This window comes from Lepisosteus platostomus, chromosome 15, assembly GCF_059453375.1.
Source record: "Lepisosteus platostomus isolate fLepPlt1 chromosome 15, fLepPlt1.hap1, whole genome shotgun sequence".
Lineage (NCBI taxonomy): Eukaryota > Metazoa > Chordata > Actinopteri > Semionotiformes > Lepisosteidae > Lepisosteus > Lepisosteus platostomus.
This window is the reverse complement of record NC_142625.1, coordinates 18761041-18786373: the sequence shown is the minus strand read 5'-3', so window position 1 is coordinate 18786373 and position 25333 is coordinate 18761041. Positions and strand designations below refer to the sequence as shown.

The window sequence follows — 25333 nt, the reverse complement described above, 5'->3', positions numbered from 1 at the left end:
TAAAGGATAGTTTCATAAATTGAAAGATGAACCTACAAGAAGCAGTGTAGAAATGAGCTATTTTCTTAAAATGAAGTATTTTCACAGATAGATTTTAAATTCTAACTTCCAGTAGTGTATATTTGCTTGTTTGAAGGTAAGTATCAGCCTGCCCCAACGCTGGCCTTATGCTTGTTTACAGTCCCCTCCGGGACTGTCGGTGGAATGGTCCTCCCCTTGTGGGGGTCCCCTCGTCCCTCCGGGAGCTGTTCAGTGTGTCTTGAAGAGCCCCCCATAGCTGCGGCTTGTCATTAATTAGCCAAAACAGCTGTGGTAAGGAAGGCAACGTGCCGATCTTAATCCAGGGCTCCACGTCCACCCTGAACACATCCCTGCGTAATGCCACAATTGAAATATTCCTTGTTATCAAGGCAAAATTGTTTTTAGATTTTTCAATAAGTGATAAGTTCGTGAATAGGACTTTATTTTCTATTTGGAAGAGAAGAGACCAGAAGAAATTGTTTACATAGAAGAACCTTAAGGGGTTTTACTGAAAAAAAGAGTGTAAAGCAAGTATCAAACTAAATTAACTTGGGACTTTAGTTAACATTTTTTCATGTTTTCTTCATATCAAACTATATTAAGAATCCAAAGAAAAACGTATCACTTGTAACTGCAACAGATTCACAGAGTTATCAGGATATGACACTTCTATGTGGCAGGTGTATTGTCATTTTATCATCCAGACATGACAGGTTAGTTAATTCAGTATGCTGATTAAAATTAGTCAACAACAGAAGGTGCCTGTTCACTGCTCTTAAACCTAGATGCCTCATGTCTCCTCATCTCATCCCAGATCAGCTGTATAATAGTCATGTTCTCATCTTACAAGAAAACTATTCTTACTTGAGTAGCATGAAGATGCGTGTTGTTTTTGCACAGGAACCTGTCCTTTTATCTTGGCAAGGTATTGTGCTTCATGGTCTCCCATGTTGTGGTCATTGATGGTCATTGATGGATTGTTTGGCTGTAATGTCCTGAGAACTTGTAGCAGCATGTCCAGTTACTGCAGAGTTACTGCTTGGTTATTCCAGCTGGAAAATGCATAATGAAATTGAAGAGCTAAACAGAGGGTCTAAGGAACTAAATTAGCCTTTATTGACTCTAAGGGAATTTGTCTTACACATCAAGAGCTCATAAACATCTAATATATATGACAATAATACAATACAACAACAGTACAATACCGTGATACAAAACAACATTGAACAACACTGCTCAGTCAGAACTCTTCCAGTACCATAGGATTAAATAACAGACAATTAGCATGTAAAGAGTAAAAAAACAACATCAATAATAAGATCTCTATGTGCAAACAATCTTTTCATTGTTCAGCGATTGAATGCTTTTTAGGTATAAAGGAAGTAAATGCTCTCTTAGTCTTTATACAGAAGATCTGGTACCTCTTTCCTGAGGGTAAGAGATTAGATTCTAAAAAGAGTGGATGAGAGGGGTCATTTATGATTTTATGTGCCAGATTAATAATATTTGTTAAGTTAGACATATTATTGAGTCCAGGGATGCGCTGGTATTCTTGTCAGAAGTCCTGATCACTTTGTTCAACTTGTTTTTGTTCTGCAAGGACAGGGCACCTCCCCAGCTCTGAATGCAAAAGGTCAAATACTCTGAATATAGCTCTCGTAAAAAAACTGGCAACATTGTGAAAGACGAACATGTACTGCATGCAGCTTTGTGCCTTGAACCAATCAGAAGCTCAGAGCTGTGCTACAGAGAACATACTGTAGAACTCTTTATGGCAGTGACAACCGATTAGCTGAGCCTGCTTTGTGAAGGAACCCCATGAGCACAGGATGGCAGCATCTGAAAACATTAAAAAACAAATTACATTACTCTGGACTGGAATTTGTATGCTTTGTATCATTGGTATGCCCAAAATCAATTTATATTTTAGTTTTTTTAACTTTTATTATGAGTACAAAGCTTAGGTATTCTGGTTAATAAAATAATAAGTCTTCTATATACCTTTGGATTCATCTTCATATATTTTATTTATAAAAATAAATGATAAGTTTATCTATGCAGCCTTGTCGTAAGCTCTAGAAGACTGTGTAGAATCGTCATGTTAAAATCTAACACTATTTGTTTGACTTACTGCATATGCATTATGCAACATGTATGTGTTTATTTGTTGCTAGGTTTTTTATAGTATAGTTTTCAGGATGTTTTAGTTCCTGTTCAGAGTGTTTGTAATAAATATTTTCATTCCTCATGTACAAACAGAAACCAAAGCCGTTCGACATATGAACATTTCTTAGAAAAATACAAGAATATGGCAACAACTGCCATACAAAACTATAAGTAATTATTATAATTATTAAAAAAAAAATATATATACAATAAAAAGGAGGTAGAATGCAACCCTTTTCCCTGTGTACACATTACTTTAATTTGCCAGTTAGAAATAACCAAACACATCGGTAGAAAATATTAACAGTCTAATGTCATTTCAAGAATACTTCATTGTGCCTGAGTCCCACTGACTCATCTTAGTCTTGCCATATTTTATGTCTTCTCCAATGTGAGCAGCAGTCACATTACACTGCATATGCTAAGTCACTGTATGCTGACTGTGTCAGACTGTGACGTCAAACAACAAGAATTCAATAATGCTGGTGAGCAGAGCTGAAATTTATTACATCACAACATATATCTGTGACGCCTTGTTAGATGTTAGAAAACAAATATTTTCCTAAATATTTAGACAATGAGGAAAAATCCAAATAATTTTCTGAAATTCTGTAAAATACTCTACAGTGCGTCATTTTCTATTACATAGTTTTAAGTATTCAAATGTACTCACCGTGTTTGTTAAATAATTGGGAAACTTATTTTGATGAAAGAGACATCTGCAGGACAAAGCATAAATAAACAGAATTAAGCATGTCCAATTATTTGATGTTTTCCTTTGGTTAAGCAAAACAGGAAAGCAGAAAAAACATCTGTTTTTAATGAGCACTAAACAAAAAAGACAAATGATAGCTCTTCCGCTCTCTGAATGGGGCTGTACAAAGCTGATCTTATAAACTAGAAGAAAATCTTAGAAGTCCTGGTGGGTTCATATATTTTCCCTAATCTAAACATGAGTCAAAGTTTGCTGTTCAGTTTCTTTTACTCATGATCTTAATTGAGCCTTAGTTTAGTAATTAAAATATACAGAAAAACTTCATCAACGTGTGGTCTGAGAGTTTTGAGAAGCTGATTGTGTGTAAGGAACCCACGTACACTATCCCCCAAAACATTCTTACTTCACAAATATGATTATGATCAACCCTTAATGGAATCAATGAATCAAAGCTTGAATCCAGTATTTTACACAATATTCATGGTATTCCTACACCAGGAGTTCTCAGGCTTCAGTGACCTGTTTCAACACGATCTGACCCCAGAGACTTCTGCTGAAGCTAATTTATCACAGAGTGAAAAATCTATTTTATCCAGTACTTCTGTCATTTCTCAGGTGTGCTGAGAAAGCCTCCTGGTTTGATTGAATCTGACAGTGTGTGTTTTGATGGTATTTAATCTTTCAGCATTTGCACTGGCCATTGTACAGTAGGTGGTCCTGTGGGCTGTCCCAACAAATGTCTTGTGGGCCAGAGATCATGGAAAAAACTCTTACTATGTAGTTTAAACCCACAGAAAAAGCTGTCCATATTTAAATTCTAAATAGCTTGGGCCCACATGACTTCTCACAGTGCAGCTATGGATACAGATTTTAGGGTAATATCTTCATGGACTCTCAGTTTGCTCTTTTTTACCTCTTAAACCAGCAACAGCTCTACAGCTCAGACCCTGCTCATGATGGCCCTGTTGTTGAGGGTATCACGGACAGCACGTGCTCTGTTTTGTTAGGATTATTCTGATTTTGATGAAGACCAGTCCTGGAATTCTATATGAAACATAAGGTATGCATACAGTACATCTACTGATATTATAGGAACTAAGGTTGTTCAGTATAAATAATGTTTTGTATATTCACAATCTGTTCGCAAAGATCTGATACATTGTAACTGAATGTAAAAACCACATAAACACAGGCTACCAAATGTTTGCAATAAGAGGGTTACTCCAAGCACTAATTAGCCTCATTAACTCTTATTAAGAAGAGTGCTTTACAATTTAGCTGTGAATGCCACCTTAACAGGGGATATAGTTTTTCTATACACTCTCAAATGGGTAGTTGGTCATTTATAGTATGGAGACCCAGAACACTATGTTAATAAGTTTGTTTCTTATTAATGTAATAGCTTACATTGCATTTAATATTTTATATGAATGCAGTAATTTTAACCTTGAATTTCCTCATAAAACAAAAATGAAAAGCACAGCTCAGTTCAAAACCACTGTAATCTCATTACTGGGGGATAATTTTAGAGAATATTAGAGTTTAATCTGTAGAGCACTAAAACAAACAGTACAAGTAAATGATCTGGCAAAATTATATAGCTCTGAGTCCAACAAATACCCATGAATAGTTTTACCTTTCTTTCCATCTAGTTGATATATGTTAACATCAGTGCTCATTATATAATTATCTATACAATATAATGTAAGCATGTTTAATTTAATGTGTGGTACTTTGCATACAACTGTATTATGTACTTAAAAGTTTCATTGTAGCTAATCCATTACATTTAGAAAACAAATTAAGCTGATTCATTCTCAAGTTCTCTTTATCATTTTTTTTCTCTTGACAGATCCATAAAGCTAAAATGCTGCCTTTTGTACTATATAATACAGATCTATCAGGATCAAGTAGAACAACGGAAAATGTCAACCATCAAACAGCAGTGTATTCCATAGTTATTCTGTATGCAAATATGTTGTTGTTTCTGTGTGGATCTTAAGATATTTTGTACTGGGCATGTTAAGAATCATCTTTATAATTCAGATTCCCAGAACAAAGTGATCTAATTAATCGATGTCATGACGGCATCAGAGAGTGAGAATTCAGCTGGAGGTTTGTCCTGAGCTAATACCTTCGGTATAACAGCAGTGCACAGGCCTTTGCAATGTGAAAGGCAGGACTGAAAGACAAGTTTTGCAACACCCCTGTCGATGTCACTGCTATTACGCAATCCCTTATGACACATACCTCCTCTCCTCACATACTGTAGCTGTGCTGCAGTACAAAAGGTCCACTTGTTGCTACCTCTCCTCTTGCTAACAGCTCAATACAAAATCAGAACCAGCATCACATCAGTAGAAGACTATTGCAATGATCTGGACAGCGCTTATCATTATACAAGTTCTCCTCGCTCTCTTCTTAATTGTTACAAATCGATCTAGGTGAGTAATGACCTCATACTTAGAAATCAAATCTGCAAAAAACTGTTACAACTTCTTCTTTGTTCTATACAAAAATCTGTTTTGCAAATGGTTACTACCTTAGATTTCAAGTTTCTCATTCTGAACCTAATTAGCAACTGATGACTTTTTTTGAAGTTCAGATAACCCTAAATGTTATGTCTCTTTTGCAATATATGACAATGTGCGTGTGTTTCTAGTGGTGGTCAAAATTTGGAGCTTTATGCTAGTGATCATTTTATAAATGTAGACTGCTAATACTGTAATGTTACTTCAGATACAACATGCACATCTGAAGTTCCAAGAATAAATCTGCAGCAAACACCTTTTACACATGTGTTTGAGACACTGAGAGAGGGCAGTACAAGCAATAGGGGTAAAATTAGAAGGTGCAAGTGTAAGGCAGAAATGTCAATTCATTTCTCACAATGATGGAACACCCACATGGAAAGAAACCCATGCGTGAAAGACTTGTTTTTCAAGCTAAAAAGCTCAAAATTCAGGTTCACGCAACTAGACAGAACCTGAATTCCTTAGATCAGAGGGAAGAATGACAGGTTGTGAAATTGATGCCCTGGACTCTCCAGTCCTCAGGGTAGTAGCCCTCCAGGTTACAGGCTGACCTGTGTCCCCGTCACTATACTGGGGCATTAGGACCCACATGGACCGCAGGGTGAGCGCCCCCTGCTGGCCCCTCTGGGATGCAGAGTTGGAGGGAATTGTGCAATTCGATTACAGCTGGGACCCTTCCGTACCATGTGTAATCCATAAGACATCTGGTCTTGAAATGATTCATTTATGTACTTTCTAGAGAACAGTTCCTCCCGCACATACAGTTTCTTATTATTATTCTTACACAGCTTTAATAAGAAAAGGCAGCACTGGTTAGAGCTCCAGGACTTAGAACTGGAAGGTTGTGGGTTCAAATCCCACATGAGATGATGCCACTGTAGCCTTGAGCAAGGTGCTTCACCTAAAGGGCGGAGCGGTGGCTCTGCGCCTGTGACTGGAAGGTTGCTGGTTCAAATCCCGCGGCTGGCAGAGGAATCCTACTCTGTTGGGCCCCTGAGCAAGGCCCTTAACCCTAACTGCTCCAGGGGTGCTGTACAATGGCAGACCCTGTGCTCTGACCCCACGCTTCTCTCCCTGTCTGTGTGTCTGTGTCTCCATGGAGAAAAGCTGGGGTATGCGAAAAGACAAATTCCTAATGCAAGAAATTGTACAGGGCTAATAAAGAAACATTATATTATTATACATTATAAAGTAATGCAATGCAGATTCCTAGCTATCAACAGGCAGAAGCTGTTTCTGTGTGGTAAAGTAATAAGAGCATAATCACAATTTTGGCTATGAAAATTCCTTCAAGTGCCTATGAGAGGGGGAGAAACCAGAAATCTGAAGCAAGTGGCTGGGATAGGAAAAACCCGAAGAGACAATGAAGGAGGAGGAAAAAGTGGGCTAAACAGATGGATATCTTGGCAATGTATTCCAGGGGAAGAGTGGAAGGCAGCAATCTGTAAATGAACCGAAATTAGAACTGAATTAGTCTATTGTTGAGTGGTTGCCATTAAAATAATGGAGAAATTAAAAAGAAATTAGTCAGTAATTTCGTGGTGGGGTTTGTGGTTTAGACGGAGCCTTGAAGAGAAAAAAGAAAGAAAGCGTGTGGAACAAACCTGTGCTTTCTTTGATTGCAACTTTGATTACACTACAATAAATGTAATCAACAATCAAATAATTGGAAGAGACAAATGTTTCCTTTTCGTATCTGACCTAAAGCCAACACAAGTATTTAAATGTAAGTTTTGTATCCCCCCCAAATTTTTTTAAAATACTTTGCTGCATGAAGTCTTTGCTGTAAAGATTTTTATCTCGTCCAATTGTGTTCTGTAAATTCATTGTTCAGCCTTGTTATCTCGTGCTTACTTTTGTATCCACCCACTGAAATATTTTAGAAGCACACATGACTTGAATTGCACAATTACAAATGTTTTGTGACAATACGGATAAGGTATTTTTTTCTGACTCTGAATTATAGATTTATACCTGAACATAATTTACACCCAAGCACTGTTTTGGTTACTAATAAATAATAGCAAAACAAAAATGTCTGTTTCTCAAGAATCAAGTTCTGTTTATTTCTCTTTAAATGTGTTTTAACATTGCTTTTTGTTAACATACCCTTTTGAAACCTTAATCATTAGTCTATGGTTGTAGCCTATGATTCCTATGATATGCTGAATATCAATGACAGAGCAGATTATTTTTAAGATCAGCTTGTACTGTATATCTCTATAGTGAGCAATATTTTGGCAATTTAACATGGTAAATAATTAAATTATCTAAAATACGTGACATTGTCAATTCCTGACATTTGAATTTTCCCCTGCTTCTGCTACTTACAAACATTCAGTTTTTTTGCAAAATTCATTATTCAGTTTGTAATAATTGTTTCCCCTAAATAAATGAACTAATCGGAGGTAAATAAACCATTTTGTATGTAATAAAGTGAGATGGGCACAAACATATTTAACATACATAATTGTGAAGTATCACTGTATTTGAAGCCAATTAGATATACAAGACTAAGATACACATTTTAAAAGAAATACATTGGAGCATTATGAACAACTGGAAATGGCCCTAAATCTAATTAAGAAAAATCTAATTTATTTCACTCCGGTATTATTGTAAAGATTAATTCTTATTTTTAATTATTTATTATTAAGAATAAACATTTCCAATTTAATGGGTTGTAAAAAAGGTAAGGTTTTAATGCAATATTTCATGTCATAAACCTAAAATGTTGCTATTTATAGAAAAAATTGCCTCTACATTTCTTACCCAAATTTTAAAGCAACAAAAACATTTTATGATGTAAATCAGAAGCTACAAGTTCCAATGGCTGAAATGCCCCAGGGTATTTAATTTTTGCAAATGAAAATCTTTTAACGTAGAGAACAGAGAGCTTACATTTTCTTTGGTGCTTAAGAATTCTATCCTTAAACGACGAGTCTTTAACGTGGCTCCTATTTATCAAATTTACCTGGTGGTTCTTTTAGATATTTTTATTTATTTTTATAAACAATCAAGAAACAGTAATCAAAAACAGTCCCTCCTAAACTTACATAGCTTACAGCTGCAATAATGATGGGGATAGAAAATATCTAAAAAAGTATAAAAAACACAATTAATCTAAGATAAATGCTGACTACTGTGATCTAATTGTCAGTATCTTGTCACTGTGAAAATGGACTGTGGAAAGTTCCGGAAATAAAATATTGAGAGTCTAGAAAAGACCACTGACGCCAAGAAAGAGCACCAGAGGTCAGTCAATGCCCTGCTATTGTTTTTGGCAGCTGTAGGACCTGTTAACCACATCCTTTTTTCCAAAACACATCATTTCATAGATGAATCATCATGCAATAAAAGTAACTGTGGTCAGGGTGATATCTCTCTAATATCTCAGATAAAGAGGAAAAGATTTTCTTCCAGAATATGATCTTCTGGACATTCCCAGAAACAAGAAAGTTCCCACACTGCCCTGATTACCAATGTACAATACAGAGAACCACAGACACATTAAAAATCTTTTATGTGGAGTTAAATGCATTTTATTAGTTTGACATATTTCAGATTGTTCCAGATGTGTTCCCATGTGATATTAATCTCATCAATGGATAGATCTACTGTATAAACAGGCTGACATAAATGGAAAGGGACTTCTAAGAATGCTGTAAGAGAAACTATGCCAGTAAAAATGTTTTTCACTAAACTTGATGTAAACACATTACATCTAAGGGTGTACTGTCTTTGTTTCCTCAGCAAATAGCACTAAGGGGATTAATTGCAGATGTATATATAAGGTTTAAGGACAAATCCTTAAATGGACATTCCTCAGACAATATATTTGAGGATGGCAAGTGCAGACCTTTATTTCAGAAGTGGAAAAGGATGCAGTACAACTGTGTTTATTTAATATATCTAAGTGGTTTTGTTGTTACCATTTTTCAATACTTCCATGACTGATATACAGTACATTCTAATTTTAAAACAAGAGTGTGTAACACAGTTAAAAAATTACAGACGAAAAAATAATTCTCATTATTACTGAAGATTTGTTTTCCAGCCTCCACAAATAACACCAATGATAAAATTTAATCTGACATCTTTATCTTAACACGCTTAAACTATGTATGTGGTCTGAACTCTGACTTTGACCTAGTAATCACTTTCCCCTGGTACTTTTTTGTGGTATTTTTTTTCTTCAGTATAAAGTCTGTGGGGAGGCATGATGACATAGTGGTTAACATGCTGCCTCTCAGTGCTGGGGTCCTGGTTCCATTTGCGGTTCCCTGTGTTTGGCGGGGTATTCTCATTCTCATTTCCTCCCACAGTCCAAATGCATGCTAGCAGGTGAATTGTCTTCTGGGAAAATTGTCCCCTGTGTAAGTATCTGTGTCTGTGACTGACCTGAGATGGCATCCTGTCCAGAGTGTATCCTGGCTTGTTCCTGTTACTTACTGGGATAGGCTCAGGCTCCCCCGCGACCCTGCATTGAGAGAAATGGTTAGGAAATGAATGTATGGAAAAAACCTGTATAATCATCTGTAACAGGTTTATGGAATTTACAGTAGAAATGAACCATTGAATAATGAACCATTGACTATGTACGAAGAAGGAAAATGAGTCATTAATGCGCAACCTCAAAGAAAAATAACATAAAACAAAACATGAATATTTTATGCTGACTAATGTTATATTAAAATTGAACAGTGTTTTAGACAGGTCCCATCTAGCATATTATGCATTAATTTGCATGCGGTGTTACAAAATAGTTGTTACTGCTCGGGTGCTTGTAAGAAGCAACTTACTAGCTCAAGAGAAGTTCAGAGAAGAAAACGTCATAGTTTTCTGTGAACGATCTCTGCAAGCAAGCTAAGTTTCTCGGCTTCTGCAAGCAAACATGAGTTTCCTGACTTCTGGGAGTCAAGATAGTTGATATCACCCTCCTCTGCAGGTGTAGACCCAGGCCAAGATAAACACCATTGGCAGAAAAAGCAAACACTCCCTGCTGAACGAATTCAAAGCCCTTGCATGCAAGCTAAAGACAGGACACAGGTCAGTGGTGTTCTCAGGGATGCCTGTACCCTGCACAGAACCAGATGGCTATACTGACAAGCTGGTTCCAACAGGACCAGGAAACTTACTGGTTCTCTTGTCCTACCAGTTTGCAATGCATGCCAGCTAATATAATGTTTTTGAGAATACACTGCATCTCAGTAGAATGGATTTTGAACAGGCTCCTTAAGACAGGGGGTAAACACAACACATTTTCACACTCAGCCTTCAAACCTAAAGGCCCCATCTTCAGCATATGATTTCTGGGGTGCTTACAAATCTTTCAGTATTTGCAGTATCAGGTGGGTGTTGTACTTTTCTGTGAAGTATCACTGCAAGCAAGCTATGAATCCAGTGCCCTAATTAAACATGAGTTTACGGACTTTTGGGAGTCCAGATAGTTGACATCACCCTCCTGTGCAGGTGTAGACCCAGGCCAAGATAAACACCATTGGCAGAAAAAGAAAAGGAGTGGCATGATGATAGTGGGCATTCTGGGTTCAACTAGAGTTGCACTGGCTGTCCAACTAGACACAGGCAAAAGATCATATTACTGGCATGATTCATAAGTACATGTTATTGTGGCATTATTAACTTTAGTTATGCTCTCCATCTGTGTTCTATACTCCCTTCTTTGTTTGACATTCTGTACATACTGTATGTACAGCCTGATACCCCTGTCTTGTATGTAAACATGTGAATGGTTTTCTAGTGTTTTTGAGCTTTGTAGCCTGTGACTGTAGCTTAGATTTATGCATAATCTAGACGTGTTTCTTCTTCACTTCTAGAGAACATAAATAACACAAAGTACTGTAATACTAGACTTAATAGAAAGAAACATCTGAAAATCCCTTTGGGTTATACAGTGAAAATGGCTGCATCGAATGAAGGAAATAATTGTGAAAACTAGGCTAGCAGTTCAGACTTCGAGGCAATAATGAGGATTAGTTTTCGGCCTGAAAAGTAGGATACAAATTAGTCTAACATGATAGATTTATGTTTATGTAACAATTTTTAATACGGGTTTGATATAAAGTTTAAGTATCTTAAACTTGCCAAACTGCTTTACTTAAAAATACAAGTATGCAATTTGGGAACAGAACACTGAATACACTGCACTGAATATATAGTTTGACCAACATGAAATCTGAGTAAAATGTTTCTTGGTTATTTGTAAAACTGTTCCTGGAGTTATTATTTCTAACAGGGCCTCAAAATGAATAATATTTTTTACTGCCTGAGTTGGTTGTAAATCACTTTCACAAGGTAGACAGCACCTATGTAAGTCAAATACACGTTTTGCAGGTTTGATCCTTAAAAGTACTTTTAATAATACAAGCTGTCATTAGGTTGTGCATCAATTCTCATACTTTACCGTTTGACCATTACCAACTTGAACAGCACCTTTGGAAACAGACTGCTAATGCGAACAAATGTGAACCTCGCTTTTTTATCCAGATCCAAGGAAGAGCCACCTTTGGATAAAGGATTCGTTCCCTGGCTGGGCCATGCCATCGACTTTGGAAAAGATGCCGCCACGTTTTTGACTCGGATGAAGAGCAAACATGGGAACATCTTCACGGTAAAGCCAGCTTTTTGCATAGTAGAAAAAGAGACAATATTTCACCTCCACCCCTGAGGCTGGCTAGTACATTTGCCATAAATTAATGTTCCAGGGCATGCTAAATGGAATAATAGCTTTTATAGAGTAAAGATATAATATAGGATTTTATATCTATATTATAATATACGAATATAATGAAATGAAGCCAGGGTTCTAGTCACCTCTAGGTGTTTTATTCAATTTACAACATACAGTTAAAGGTAATCTAAAAATTATTTCTCACACTAAAGTCTGTCGTTTCTTTTTTAGACGTGACATTTCATGACTTTTCATTTTAAGGACTTTTTTGTTCATTGTTTTGTATACCTGTGGTTTATTTTTTTCAGTTAATTATTTATGTACATGTTTAAAGGAAAGAAATTTAAACTAAATAAATCTCTTTAGCCTTCAGCAGAGAACATTACAAATAGACTTGATTCAAGTATTCATTAACAAAGTCAACCCAATGGCCTTTTTCAAACAGAGTAAAGAAAATTTCTTTACATAATGTGTGGAAGTAAGTAGGTTGGATGTTCTGGAAGAGATTCCTGATAAATTAGCTTCTAGCTGCCAACCGAGTGAAATGGTCCTAAAACACTTGGCACATTTCAATCGGGTATTTAACATGTTTCTTTGTAAAGTAATGTTGTTCTGGTGCCCTCTGGACTGTCTCATATTCTTACTAGTGCTTTAGTTGTGTACTGTAAATCAAATCTATGGAATTTAATATGATCTTTTACATTTAAGTGTAAATAGTGTGGAAAAACTTGATACATGTTATTAGATATTTAATGAAAAATCAATCAGTCACCACCATCAAGTTCTAATAATCTTCCTTCACATTCTGATGGCCTGATGGATGAGTAGACTTTGTGACACAGACTAGGTTATGGACCTGAAAATAAAGCACATAGAGCTGATTGTTTCTCACTTAAACAAGTATCAAGGCTTTCAAATGGATCAAGGGAATGAACATTAATAACATGCCTTCTAGTTAAGGTCCACTTCAACAATTAGTTCCTGATCCTCAATAAAAAAAAAATCTTATAAGTTCTGTCTTACACGCTACTATGTTCCACGAATAGGGAATTTAGAAAGCAGACCCATGTCAAAGAAACTTTTTTCTGCAGGATCATACAATTATTATCTCTTCCACCCACACTTTGGACAGCTGTGGAGTCAAGTCCAGGAGAGTTTTGAAAATGTCCTGTATATTGTAATATATGTATAAAATTCCCTTTTCACATTAAAAAACATTTAAAATACCTGCCTCAAAAAGTCATATCTCTCTTATCTCTTGTGTGGGAAAAAAAGAAGAGAAGACCAATCAGGCTAAACAATAAGACCTTTAACAAGACCGCAGAAACGTAAATGGAATTTCTGAGTCAGAGTTTCTTTTCCACTATATTCAATAGAATACAATTTATTTCCTTTTGTGCGTGGGAGGTTCTGGATTAAAACTGGTTTTCATTAAAACTATTGTGAAAAACTAGGAAACCTATCCCAAGTATTCTGAAATTACACACATCCTTAAGACATTGTCTCTAGTTTATTGGTGTTACCTCAGTATTATGTTCTACCACATCAAAATCGCAGCAGGAATAACACAGGGATATCACCTAAATATTTTATATACAGTCCATGAACGTTTGATACAGGCTGCATAAAAAGTAAGGCAAAACTCTGAGACTAACCCTTATAACTACTTCTACTACACAATATAACCTTGTAAGAGTCTGAATTCAGATGAAGAGTGTATCATATTCCTATGGCATTTGGCTGGACTTCGTTATAAATTTATAGCCACACTTTCAAAGTATGATTGTGTTATCTAGATATTTCTATTGTTCATAGTTACTTCTTTGATGATTACAGAACAGGTCTAGATGAAGGCACATTAAAGTGAATTCGACTGGGGTCTGTACTGCGTGTTCTTCTCCTGGTGTTCCTAGATAATAATGATTAATTCATGATTATTTACGGTGTCCATGAAGATTATTAATAAAGTAATGAGCGGGTTCCAAATCTCAGTCCAACATGCACTTGTGCTGATTTCGCAGGTACGTGTCGCCGGGCTGTATGTGACGGTCTTGTTGGATCCAAACTCTTACGATTCCATCATTAAGGATTCCACTTCCTTCGACTTCACACGTTATGCGCATGTGCTCATGAAAAGAATATTCAACCTTCATTTTCCACAGCATGACCCCGAAACAGAGAAGGCAATGATGAGGCAGTAAGTAACAACGTCTCTGCATATAATTAATAATCATTCCTTACACTTATATACAGTAGCTCTTGTCTAGACACTCCGCTCAAAGGGCTTTGCAGGTCATGGGGAATCCCACTTCCAGCACCAATGTGTAGCCCCAAGTTGGATGATGCGACGGCAGCCTTAATGCACCAGTATGCTCACCACACACCAGCTATCAGTGGGGAGGAGAGCAGAGTGACAACACCAATTCCAAGACGGGGATTATTAGGAGGCCATGACTGATAGAGGAAGGGAAGAAATTTGGCCAGGACACCAGGGTAACACCCCTGAGCATTTTGTGAAATGCCCTATGATTTTTAATAATCACAGAGAGTCAGGATTTAGGTTCTATGTCTCATCAGAAGGACGGTGCCTTTTTTGATACAATATTTAGTATAACTGTTATTACAGCTTTATTTATTAATTTTTTGTTGGTTTCTTTTGTTGTTATTTTTTTAGTTGATTTATATCAAAACCAATCCCCTGTGACTCAGTGAGGAAATGCGATCATTGCTGTAAGCAAATCTGGCTTGAATACGATGTGTAAACTGTTCTAGTAATGTGCCTGCACCAACGTGCCACGAACCCTTTAAGTTTTTGTGAAATGGAATCAATGGGAACACTGACTCTTAAAACCTTAGATCATGTTTATACAGCACATTTGGGATGATATTTACTAAAAATGTTTTCAACAATGATAAAACTCTGTAATCATGTGGGCTTACACAATAGGAGCAATGAAAAGCATTTTGGAGCAAACTAATTATTTGGGAATTTTATGGAAACTATAGCAGGTACCCACTTTCACTATGTATTGAATTATTGTAACTGAGACATTTGGTAATTAGCCAATCCTTATATAATAATGTTATGTAAGTTAAAGTGTTAATTTACATTAAGATTAATCATGAAGACAACCATTGTTGATAAAAGTAATACTGTATTATTCACTTCTGAAAAACATGCAGCTAGTTAAAGACATTTTATTATGTATACAATTTTTCTGAACTAACATTCTCCTCTCTGAATATTATTACTGAAGCAAGTTGCTTTTTCTGTAAATAAATTAAATGGTGCTAATACAGTATTCAAAACTTATGTAGGCATTATAGTCCACATAGGAAGAAGTGGGAAATTAAGACCCACAGTGTTTGAAAAATAGGTCCCATTCATTTCAGACATTGAGACAGACATTAAGAACAAGCAAACAACGTCCTAATCCCTGAAATGACAGTTGTGTGGGAAACAGCTAGGGGTCGTATTTGCTTCTTCGTAGAAACAGTTGCCATAACAGCTTTGCGCTTTTGTCTCTGGAGTTTTATTTTGGATAACTGAGTTTTTTTTGTGCTTTTTTATTTCTTTTGTCTTTGAACACTCCTACCTCTGTGCCTGTCCGTAGGCAGCACCAACGTGGAATATGAAAAACGAAAAACTAATCAGACAATCCAAAATCATTGAACTATCATATTTACCTTCAGAGTTGAAGAACTGGATTTTGTTCCACTTTGAAGTGATGATGCAATTGTGGGAGTCACTAAGATTAGATATGGCTACACATTGCACGAATAAACAATTCATTAGATTCCAGAAGTGTTGTATTAGTCATGGTGAAATGTTTATCGGGAGGGAAATCCCTAACCTTTCAGTATTTTGTTCCTACAGACATTTCCAGGATAAAAGCCTCATCACCCTAAACAGGGTCATGCAAAAAAACCTTCAGGCTCTGCTGATGTCAGAGGTTTGTGAAAACAGGAGGAACTGGAAAAATGACAGTCTCTTTAGCCTGTGCTACAGCCTGCTGTTCAGGTATGGAGTCATTCGTGTGTCAGAAAGGAAACTCAGACTTTAATCTAAACTGCTTGATAAACAATTTAGAAATGTACTTAGTAGAAGGAGATGGTTTATAAATAACTGAAGAGAAACAAGATAAATACTGTAAACAACTGAAACAAAGCTTAAAGGAAAATATCCCAGTTTTACGTTTGCAATGTTCTAGATCAGTGCTAAAAAGTGTTTTAGTTTTATAATGGCAAATTACTTTTGCACTGTTATTTAATTTTTCCACTTGTTACCTATCAGAGTATGTGTTCTATGTCATCACTTCTTGTTCTTCTAAAGGGATTTCCTAACTCTGACTGCTAACGGTGGTTGACAAGATTAGGAAAAAGTGTCATGGGGATGTGGAACACAGGACACTAGTACAGAAATGAGGCATTGAGTACCGAAGCTAGCATTACACAGATACTCTCCCTTCTTAGTTCTTTTAAATCCTTACATGAGGAAAATCTGCTTAAGTAATTAGTTAGATCAAGAAATAATCATAAAGTAAAATAATATTCAAATTAAATCCTGAATAATCTATTCAAACTGATATTTTGAACATAACTGAATATCAGTATTCAAAGGCCGGCAACAGGATATAGAATAATCTATTGCTATAACTCATAATAGAATTATCTATTACTATTACTGGAATAGTAATAATTCTAAAATCATATAAAACATGCTTAGATACTGTTTTGTTATTTGTGCAGGCTGTATCGCCATTGATGCCAGAAAATAACTTCAGGATTTTTTCAATTATATCGCCGACTGTACTCATAATTTTAAATGCAATCATTTTGATATAGTTTTTATTATGAAATAAAAGCTATATATTGCGAGGTACAGTACAGTACCAAAACACAAGAAATGAGTATTGGAAACCAATGACATTCTAGTAGGTAGTAGTAAGTATATACATATCCACAAAAGTAAAATACCTTTGTGTGGAAAAGCTGAAATAAAGACCTGACAAGTGATTAATTAATTAACAGATAGATCAATGGGCCAGTTAGTTGATTAATGGCTATTCTTAACAAGTGTGTTTCTTGTGCTCTTATAAAGTGTAATTGTGAGCTCTTGGTGTAGTTTGTTGGTAAGATCAGATTTGGTTTTATTCGACAATAAGTGAAACAATGCATTGTCAAGATACTGTCCCTGTATGATGAGGCATTTGAAATTTGCATTTCAAATGTTTTCTGATCACTTTGAGTAAATGTCATTAAATGTCATTGCACATTCCTTATGTTATTACATAGAGTCCTTTCCTTTGTTGAGCCATAGTCTTTTTGTTAACATTTAAATTGAATTACAGTTACAAGCAAACTTATTAACTGAAAGGTAAATATTTTCCAGGTCACAAATTAATAATACAGTGTAACCTTTAATATGACATTGCTGTCGTTCCTTCCACCCACTAACTTTTTTCCTGTTTTCTCTTACCAGAGCTGGATACCTCACATTATTTGGAGATGAGCCAGAAGAAAATGGCAACATCAGTATATCAAAGGAAATTTTTCAAGAATTTAGGAAATTTGATGCGCTTCTGACAAAAATGGCCAGAACTACATTGAAAACAAGTAATTCTATATACTAAAACTGAAAAATGTTAACATTCAGCTTCTTTAAAAAAAAAATATGTATAGACCTAGTTCCAATTTTTTTACTTCATACTTCTTTTTCAAAATGCATCAAATGTTCTTAAGAATTAAAGAACTGCTGCCACACAGCTCATGTGTATACTAGCTGTTTAACACTGAACAAGCTGAAATATCATAATCTCGGAAGCTGTCCTCCTCAAAAAGCCATTTGTTTTTTTCATGTTTCTATTTGTTTTGTCATTAATACACTTACAGCATTTAAAAACCGACAAGGACATCTCAACATTAAGTGACAGTCATCTTAAAGAAATAAAGAAAACATAGAAATCAAAATTCTTTCAAGAACATGGGACATATTTCTTTACCTGCAATCTATGAGGTTATCAATCAGTTGAACTCACACTGTAGGCACAGGGCACAGTGCAAACAGAATTTTTCTTAACAAAAGTATAGGAATAAGGTGTGTCCAGTTCAATGTAGCTGATCCAACCTGCCCTGCATGTTTTTGGGTGGTGGAAGGAGAAAACCTGGAATAAAGCCCAGGTGTCAGGATTTTTAGTTCAGTTGAATAAATTCTTATTTGAACACTGTTATCAATAGACAATCAAGAAAAAAATCATTTTCTTATCCCATCAGTCACCATTAGGTTGAAACACTGGTACATATGGTATATACTGTACAGTACTTTTACTGCACCTTGAAACTATTGTACACTTCAAGAGACCCTTTCTCTTTTAAACCAGCAGTTTACAGCTGTGCAAATACTGTACTTTAGATGCTTTGTTTTCGTCACTCAATAATTTTCCTACTTTATGCAAAAATACAATTCTAAGGCGATATCGCACTGAATTTGTGTTTTAAAGTTACAATTAATCCTTATAGATCTGCATTTTGCAGTACAAAAAGCACCTATCACCTTTAGGGAGGAACAAATGATGTCAATGGAGTGGAATCAGTACTCCTAAAATGAGTAAATTAGATTTGGCTACTTAACGTAGTAGAGACGCTGCTACACTTCATATTGGATGCCTGTACTGTACAAGAATTGTTGTGATCACATTTTGTAAAGCTTCAGGCAATATGAATTAAAGCTTAGTATCTTTAGATACTTTAGATCTCTATCTTTAGATACTAGATAGAGTAGGGGTGTAACTTGGCCAATTTTTTTCCCATTTGCCCTTACCAATCATGGCTTCCTAATAATCCCCATCTCTGAATTGGCTTCATTACTCTGCTCTCCTCCCCACTGAGAGCTGACGTGTGGTGAGCGTTCTGGCGCACTATGGCTGCCGTCGCATCATCCAGGTGGATGCTGCACATTGGTGGTGGTGGAGGGGAGACCCCATTACCTGTAAAGCGCTTTGAGTGGAGTGTCCAGAAAAACACTATATAAAAGCACTATATAAGTAAAAGCAATTATTGTTATTATTATTTTCTCAACTATATTGTTTTAATAACAGATAGAGTTTTATAACAGTAGAAACACTAGGGAGCCATTGAGTATATTGGCGAATCTCATGTATATATAAATGGTCAGTTCTGGTTGTTTCTAAGACTCTCGCACAGCAGTGTATGTCTCACAGTAACTTTTATAATGCTAGTGAAGAAAAAGGCAAATCTGGCATGATGCTAAAAAATACCTCCATCCCTTAAAGGACTGGGCTTAAATAACAATGAACTTCTAAATGCCATGTATATATTGTTGAGATGCAACATTTCTTATATCCTTCTGATTTTGGTACATTGCCAGTACCTGTTTGAAAAAGTGGAGTGAATTTCATTTGTGACGACACTTCTGACATGAATGAGATTGAAGATCCTTTTAATTCCTGCAGTGTGGTGTTACAGTAGGGGTCTTTAAAAGGCAAACGTGCTATATTTCAAAGGTAGAAGAGAACAGTAAACAAAGAGGCTGCTGAAAATTTGTTTCCTCCTGGCCAGACTCAAGGAATTCCTTGAGTCTGGCCAGGAGGAAACAAATTTTCAGAATCAGAAATCAGAATTCCCTGTCAGGCATCTTTCTGTTTGTTAAAATATCGAGATTTGCTGATTGTCCTGCCAAAGTTATTTTCACATAGCACACTTTGCAGAGTAGCTGACATATTCCAACAGAAGCATGAAACAGAGAAAAAGAGAAGAAACAGATAATTCCTCATAGCCGATAGGCAATGACACCTCCACTGTTCAAAGTCACTGCAGATATGCTGGGATGGCTGTGTTTCTCATCTTCATCTCTCTTTCGTGACAGATGAGAAGAAAGTAGCCAGCACTGTCAAAGAGCGTCTTTGGGATCTTCTGTCCCAGAATAAGTTGAACTCCAAGATGAACCCAAGCTCCTGGCTGGAAAGCTACAGACGTTACCTAACCGCTCAGGGTGTTGATCAGAAAATGCAACAAAGGGCAATGTTACTGCAGCTTTGGGCCACACAGGTACTGTTCGCCATTTTATTTCCTTCCTTTAATGCTGCCCATTTTCTTTCCTTTTTTTTTTTTGCTCTTAATTCAGGTTTGATTTCTTTAAATACAAAAATATAGAAATTATTATGTCCAGTTTTGTTTTCAGCAAAAACCTTTGGATTAAACATCTATATACCCTGTTGGGAATGGAACTGTTAAAGAATTTAATTTAATTTCTTCCTAAGGTGCTGCGTTTTCTTCCTAGGTTTATCAGTTTTCATATTCTCTATACGAATGCATACCTAAGAGCATTCACTCGCAGAATCTGCACATAGTAAATGATCAATCAAAAAGATTTTTATAGAATAAACAAGATAGTAATGAAGAATGGCATATGGAAGTCTTGAAGTTTATATGTTTTTATTTGAAATGGCTTTTTATTTATTGAAATTAAAACAATGTGCCTGTACTCACAAGGATACAGCACACTCTTTAATAGTTAAACATATCGACTGGTTGCCTTTCTCTACAGTATCTTGCATGGTTACAAGAAAATACCATTTTATGGAGTTCACATACCAAAAGTCCTTGCCTTGGTTTGAAAGTTTAGCATCTAATGGAAATTACGAGATCCCATAACAGAACATTTAAAAATTCCATGAGGATCTGGCATGATGACGGTTGGTGTGAAGTAGAGAAAATAGGCAAAATCGCAAGGTCACAGCCTCACTGCCTCAGATGCGCCTCAGAAGTAATGTCACCTCTTGTCCTCTAGATGGAGCCCTGTGACTCCAAAAGACCAGATGTCCTTTGTCCTTGACCAAGGTGCTACTTCTCCCAGGGGGGTGCAGCTTTACAAGTTGGCTTCAATTGGAGATGACAGCCTGTCTCCTACCATTTCCATTGCTCCGCTTATCACCTTTTACTCTGTGTGCCTTAGCAAAGAAACGCAGGCTCTTGTCGGAAAGACTTTTACTGCCAACAGACAGGCACCAGGCCTGGAATAAGTGTGCAAGCAAGACTCAAAGAACACCATTATTTGCAGCTGCCAGAATAAATTCAGGCTGGCAGATCAGGCTGCGTTTATAATTTCACTCTGGGCAAAACTGACAGATATCTCAAGTAAAAAGACAGTTGAGCTAATTCAAAAAATATATCAAATATATACTAGCATCTACAATGCACCTGGATCCAGCCATGTCTTGACATCATATGATGGCTCGAAGACTGTCTGTGCCAAATACAATATATTCTGCCTCTGTGGAAGTGAAATTCCACTTCTTGTAATACACTGCCCAAGTAAAAAACTCTGGCAAGTCACTTACTGGCTTAAGGGCTCCTGGGGCTATTCTGAAGGATCGTGGTCTAGGTCAGCAGTCCTCAGTTCTCACCCTGGAGTGTCCGTGTCTGTGGTTTTTATCTAACTGAGATCATAGTCACCAGTACTAATTGCTGCCTGTAGTTTTTCCATTCCAGATGCTGCTTCAATCTTTTCTTCTGCTCTTTAACCAAGTTTAACCAAGTACAATGGTTCTCAGTCCTGATCCTGGGAAGCCTCTCTGTTGTCTGTTTTCGAGATGTCATTTAAAAATTTGACTTCAGCTTTTAAAAAAGCTGAATGGGATTCGTAATTGGTATAAACCCTATGTGAATCAGGACAGCCTTCACTGAGGTGTCCAAAGGGAAATACAACCAGTTTGACTTAAGCATTAGTATTGTGTCTGTTCATCATCAATTGATCGCTTATTAAGCACCATTTAGTCAGAAATTTAGTCAGAAATAATTGTGCCAATTCTAAATGATCAACCTGAGGAGAGACTGTAAGTTCTATGTATTTAACATGTTCCACTTTAACTAAGGTATATTTGAAACCAAGGACTAAGTGCTGAAGAATTCGAAACCAGCAAGCAGATCAGTTACAGGCACCAGGTAGCTCAGGGGGATAAGGGCCCAGTTGGAACACAATCCAGCAGACACAGGGATTAATCTATCACCGGGACTGAAAACCACTGTTCCCAGTGATGTTATGTGATCCACATAAAAGCTCTAGAATTACCAGTGTAGATATTGTATTGGAACCTCTAAACTTTAACAAGAAAATATTGTTCACTGCAAACATTTTAATGTGCAAACTGTCTGTCTACTAAAGAGAACCTGTTGAACTCTTTGGCAGAGATCTTCAAATGACAAGCATATTAAGCTGAACATAGCCTCTCATAATTTATTATTGTACTGTCTTTACTGTATTTTACTGTGTATGTCCAACAATCCTGACACAGACTGTTATTATAGGGCAATGTAGGCCCCGCTGCCTTCTGGATGTTGGCATTCCTATTGACAAATCCAGAAGCTATGACAGCTGTGAAGAACGAGTTTCACAAATTAACAGCTGAAGTCAACAGGACATGCAAAGTACAGACTGTCAGGCCAGAAATGCTTGAGAAGACACCAGTGTTTGGTAAGTTTGAGTTAAAATAATTTTTATAATCATTATTGTAATGTATAAAATATTGCTTCAGACCTACTGTAGTAATGTACTTTCATGGATGAAAGAACTTGGATAAGCTCTGTAAGACAGGATCTGCCCTGGGTAGGCTGTGCAGTCACTCAAACTTCTGGGCTTCACTGCTGTGAAAATGAAAAATCTGAAGACACAAAAACGGCCCATCTTGATTTTCACTTGGGCAATATCGTATATTCTTTGACTTAAAGTGATTCTTGATCCTTTCTTTTCTTTTGAAGACAGTGCTCTGAATGAAACCCTCCGACTGACAGCAGCCCCTTTCATCACCAGGGAAGTCCTTCAGACTAAGACCATCAGGTTAGCAGATGGAAGAGAGTACAAACTGAGGAAAGGAGACAGGATTTGCCTTTTCCCATATCTCAGCCCCCAGATGGACCCAGAGATCCACCAGGAGCCCAAGGTAGTTAAATATTCCTCTTCCTCTGCTGGAACAGACTATTGCAGCACCGCTGTGTTGAGTTTCTAAAGTAGATTTGACCATTTCACACAGGATTTGATTGATGAACCTATGCTGGAAATGCTTTCCACATATGGTCAGGCATTTTTTTACCACAGCATTAGTTAACTGTGGATTGTAAAGTGCGGTCATTTTAGAACTGTATTGCTTAGTCCATTTTTCAAATGTTAGTGATCAAATGTTTGTGAGCTCATCCAACCTAAAAAATAAGACAAAATCTTATTTTTCTCCAGTTTCCAGGTTTCGTTTGAGTATCCCAACTGCAAATGTAAAAGTACATTAAAGCATCTTTCACAAAGCTGTCTGCTAGACATCATGAAATATCTGTATTAATATTTAGCAATTTCCAGTTCTAAAGTTGCTCCTGAGGATTTTTCTTCATACAAGTGGTGATATTGTTGGTGTAATACTGAAGGTTTAAATTGGATTTCTTTAGCATTGAGCACTGAAATTTGGTGGCACAGTGCTGTAGTGGTTAGCACAGCTGCCTCACAGCTCTTGAGACCTGACTTCAATTGTTGGCTGTCAATACAATCAAATTTAGTACACTGGTGCCCTTTACTCAATTCATGGACACTGTGAGAGGTTCACATAGAATTCATTGATGTGTTGGACCTGTACACAGCAGTAAGAAAAGCTCAAATAGGGCCACTGTTCTACCTCCCCACCTCCACCTCATAGAAGTTCAAGCTGGTATTGTTTGATTATTTTATTATTTATTTAGGTGATAACAGTATCCAAGTTAACACAGGAAAGGACTGCAGAAGTGCATTTCTGCAGCTATGGAAGATGTCCGGCTCACAGTAGCCTCAGCCTTTTTTACTGAATCTAGGCTGACATCTTCAAAATGATCAGACGGGACCACGGTACAAATCAGAACACAACAATAAAATGAAATGAACAATGAAATGCTTTTTTCAGAACATTGATATATGTTTTCCAGTGGCAAGTGTTTTCAAAAAGCACCATTTCACAAATTCATGGGCTGATTTCTTGAGGACAGTGTCACTCGAACCCCTTTTCTGCTTTGTCCTGGCACTGTTACGTTGCTGAAACAAAGGCTTGCAAGCAGAAGGAGTGTCATTTCCAAATGGCTATAATAAAAAATGATAAGTTACATTATCTCTTTGCCACTTGCTTTTTTTTTTTAGAAGTTCAAACATGACAGATTTCTGAATGCAGACGGGACAGAGAAGAAAGACTTTTTTAAAGATGGGAAGAAACTTAAATACTACACAATGCCATGGGGAGCTGGGAAGAACGTATGTGTTGGCAGATCCTTTGCTATTAGTAGCATCAAACAGTAAGTATCAAAGACTGACTGCTGTATGGTAGTTTTCCAGAAGTGTAAAATGGGGAATGTAATGGTGTTTTCTTTACTGCAACATAGATATAAACATAGATATAAAGAACATGACCCCGAGTTGCTTAATTTAGACATTACATCCTTCTCTTGTACTGTATATAAAGATGCAGTGTACATTTTCCTTTTTTTAAAAACACCAAAAGACTAATAGTGTAAGGCTGATGTTACAGAGGAATGAAATAATCCCCTTCTGTAATTTCAGATTCATCTTTATGGTTCTGACCTGCCTGGATATAAGGCTCTGTGATCCAGGGTCTCCGATGCCGGATATTGATGCAGGTCGCTATGGGTTCGGAATGCTGCAGCCACAAGGTGACCTTGAGATTCAGTACAAACTGAAAAGCCATCTCTAACGGCTGGCAAAACAGCATGTCACCCCCGAAGCACGGGGCACAAGGTGGAGTACACCCTGGATGGGACATCAGTCCATAACAGGGCACACAGAGAAACACACACTCCCACCTGTGCCAATTTTAAAGAAACCAATTAACCTACAAGTATGTCTTTGCACTGTGGGAGGAAACCCATGTGAATGTGTGGAGAACATGCAAACTCCACACTTATAGCACCCCAGGAATTGAACCCAGGGCCCCAGCACTGTGAGAGAGCAATACTAATCATTGTGCCACCGTACTGCTTGCAATATAGGATGTGCTTTGTTGAAACACTGAACAATGAGTAATTTAATGTTGTAAATCATACTGATATTTATATCACAAAGTTGTATTTTATTCATCACATTGTAAATACAGTACATATAGATATGTTTGTATTATTTTAATTATGTCTATCTCTAATAAACATGTTTTTCATGCTACACATTAA

The 25333-nt window shown here is 36.7% G+C and overlaps 1 protein-coding gene and 1 long non-coding RNA gene across 3 annotated transcripts; one reads left to right on the top strand and one right to left on the bottom strand.

Annotated features, from left to right (window-relative positions):
• Positions 1-1137: 1137 nt before the first annotated feature.
• Positions 1138-18197, bottom strand: LOC148648145 (uncharacterized). 2 transcript variants are annotated; one of them, XR_015926707.1, is made up of 4 exons: positions 18130-18197; positions 9838-9916; positions 2861-2906; positions 1138-1860 (listed from the first exon to the last, which is right to left on the bottom strand). It is a non-coding gene; the product is annotated as an uncharacterized LOC148648145 (long non-coding RNA). The 2 variants fall into 2 exon arrangements; XR_015926705.1 differs by lacking the exons at positions 1138-1860; positions 2861-2906 and having other exon boundaries at positions 9274-9916.
• ptgis (prostaglandin I2 (prostacyclin) synthase) lies at positions 5168-25333 on the top strand. The gene is made up of 10 exons (XM_088607741.1): positions 5168-5346; positions 11944-12067; positions 14149-14324; positions 16005-16148; positions 17610-17743; positions 20013-20194; positions 22454-22619; positions 22904-23085; positions 24294-24445; positions 24711-25333. The coding sequence occupies exons 1-10, from the start codon at positions 5276-5278 to the stop codon at positions 24859-24861; spliced, it is 1482 nt and encodes a 493-aa protein (XP_088463867.1). The 5' UTR covers positions 5168-5275; the 3' UTR covers positions 24862-25333.

Coding starts and splice junctions, on each gene's coding strand:
- ptgis (XM_088607741.1), top strand. CDS start 5,276: ATGATCTGGACAGCGCTTATCATTATACAAGTTCTCCTCGCTCTCTTC. Junction 16,149..17,609: donor TGCTACAGCCTGCTGTTCAG/GTATGGAGTCAT, acceptor TTCTCTTACCAG/AGCTGGATACCTCACATTAT. Junction 22,620..22,903: donor TGAGAAGACACCAGTGTTTG/GTAAGTTTGAGT, acceptor TTTCTTTTGAAG/ACAGTGCTCTGAATGAAACC.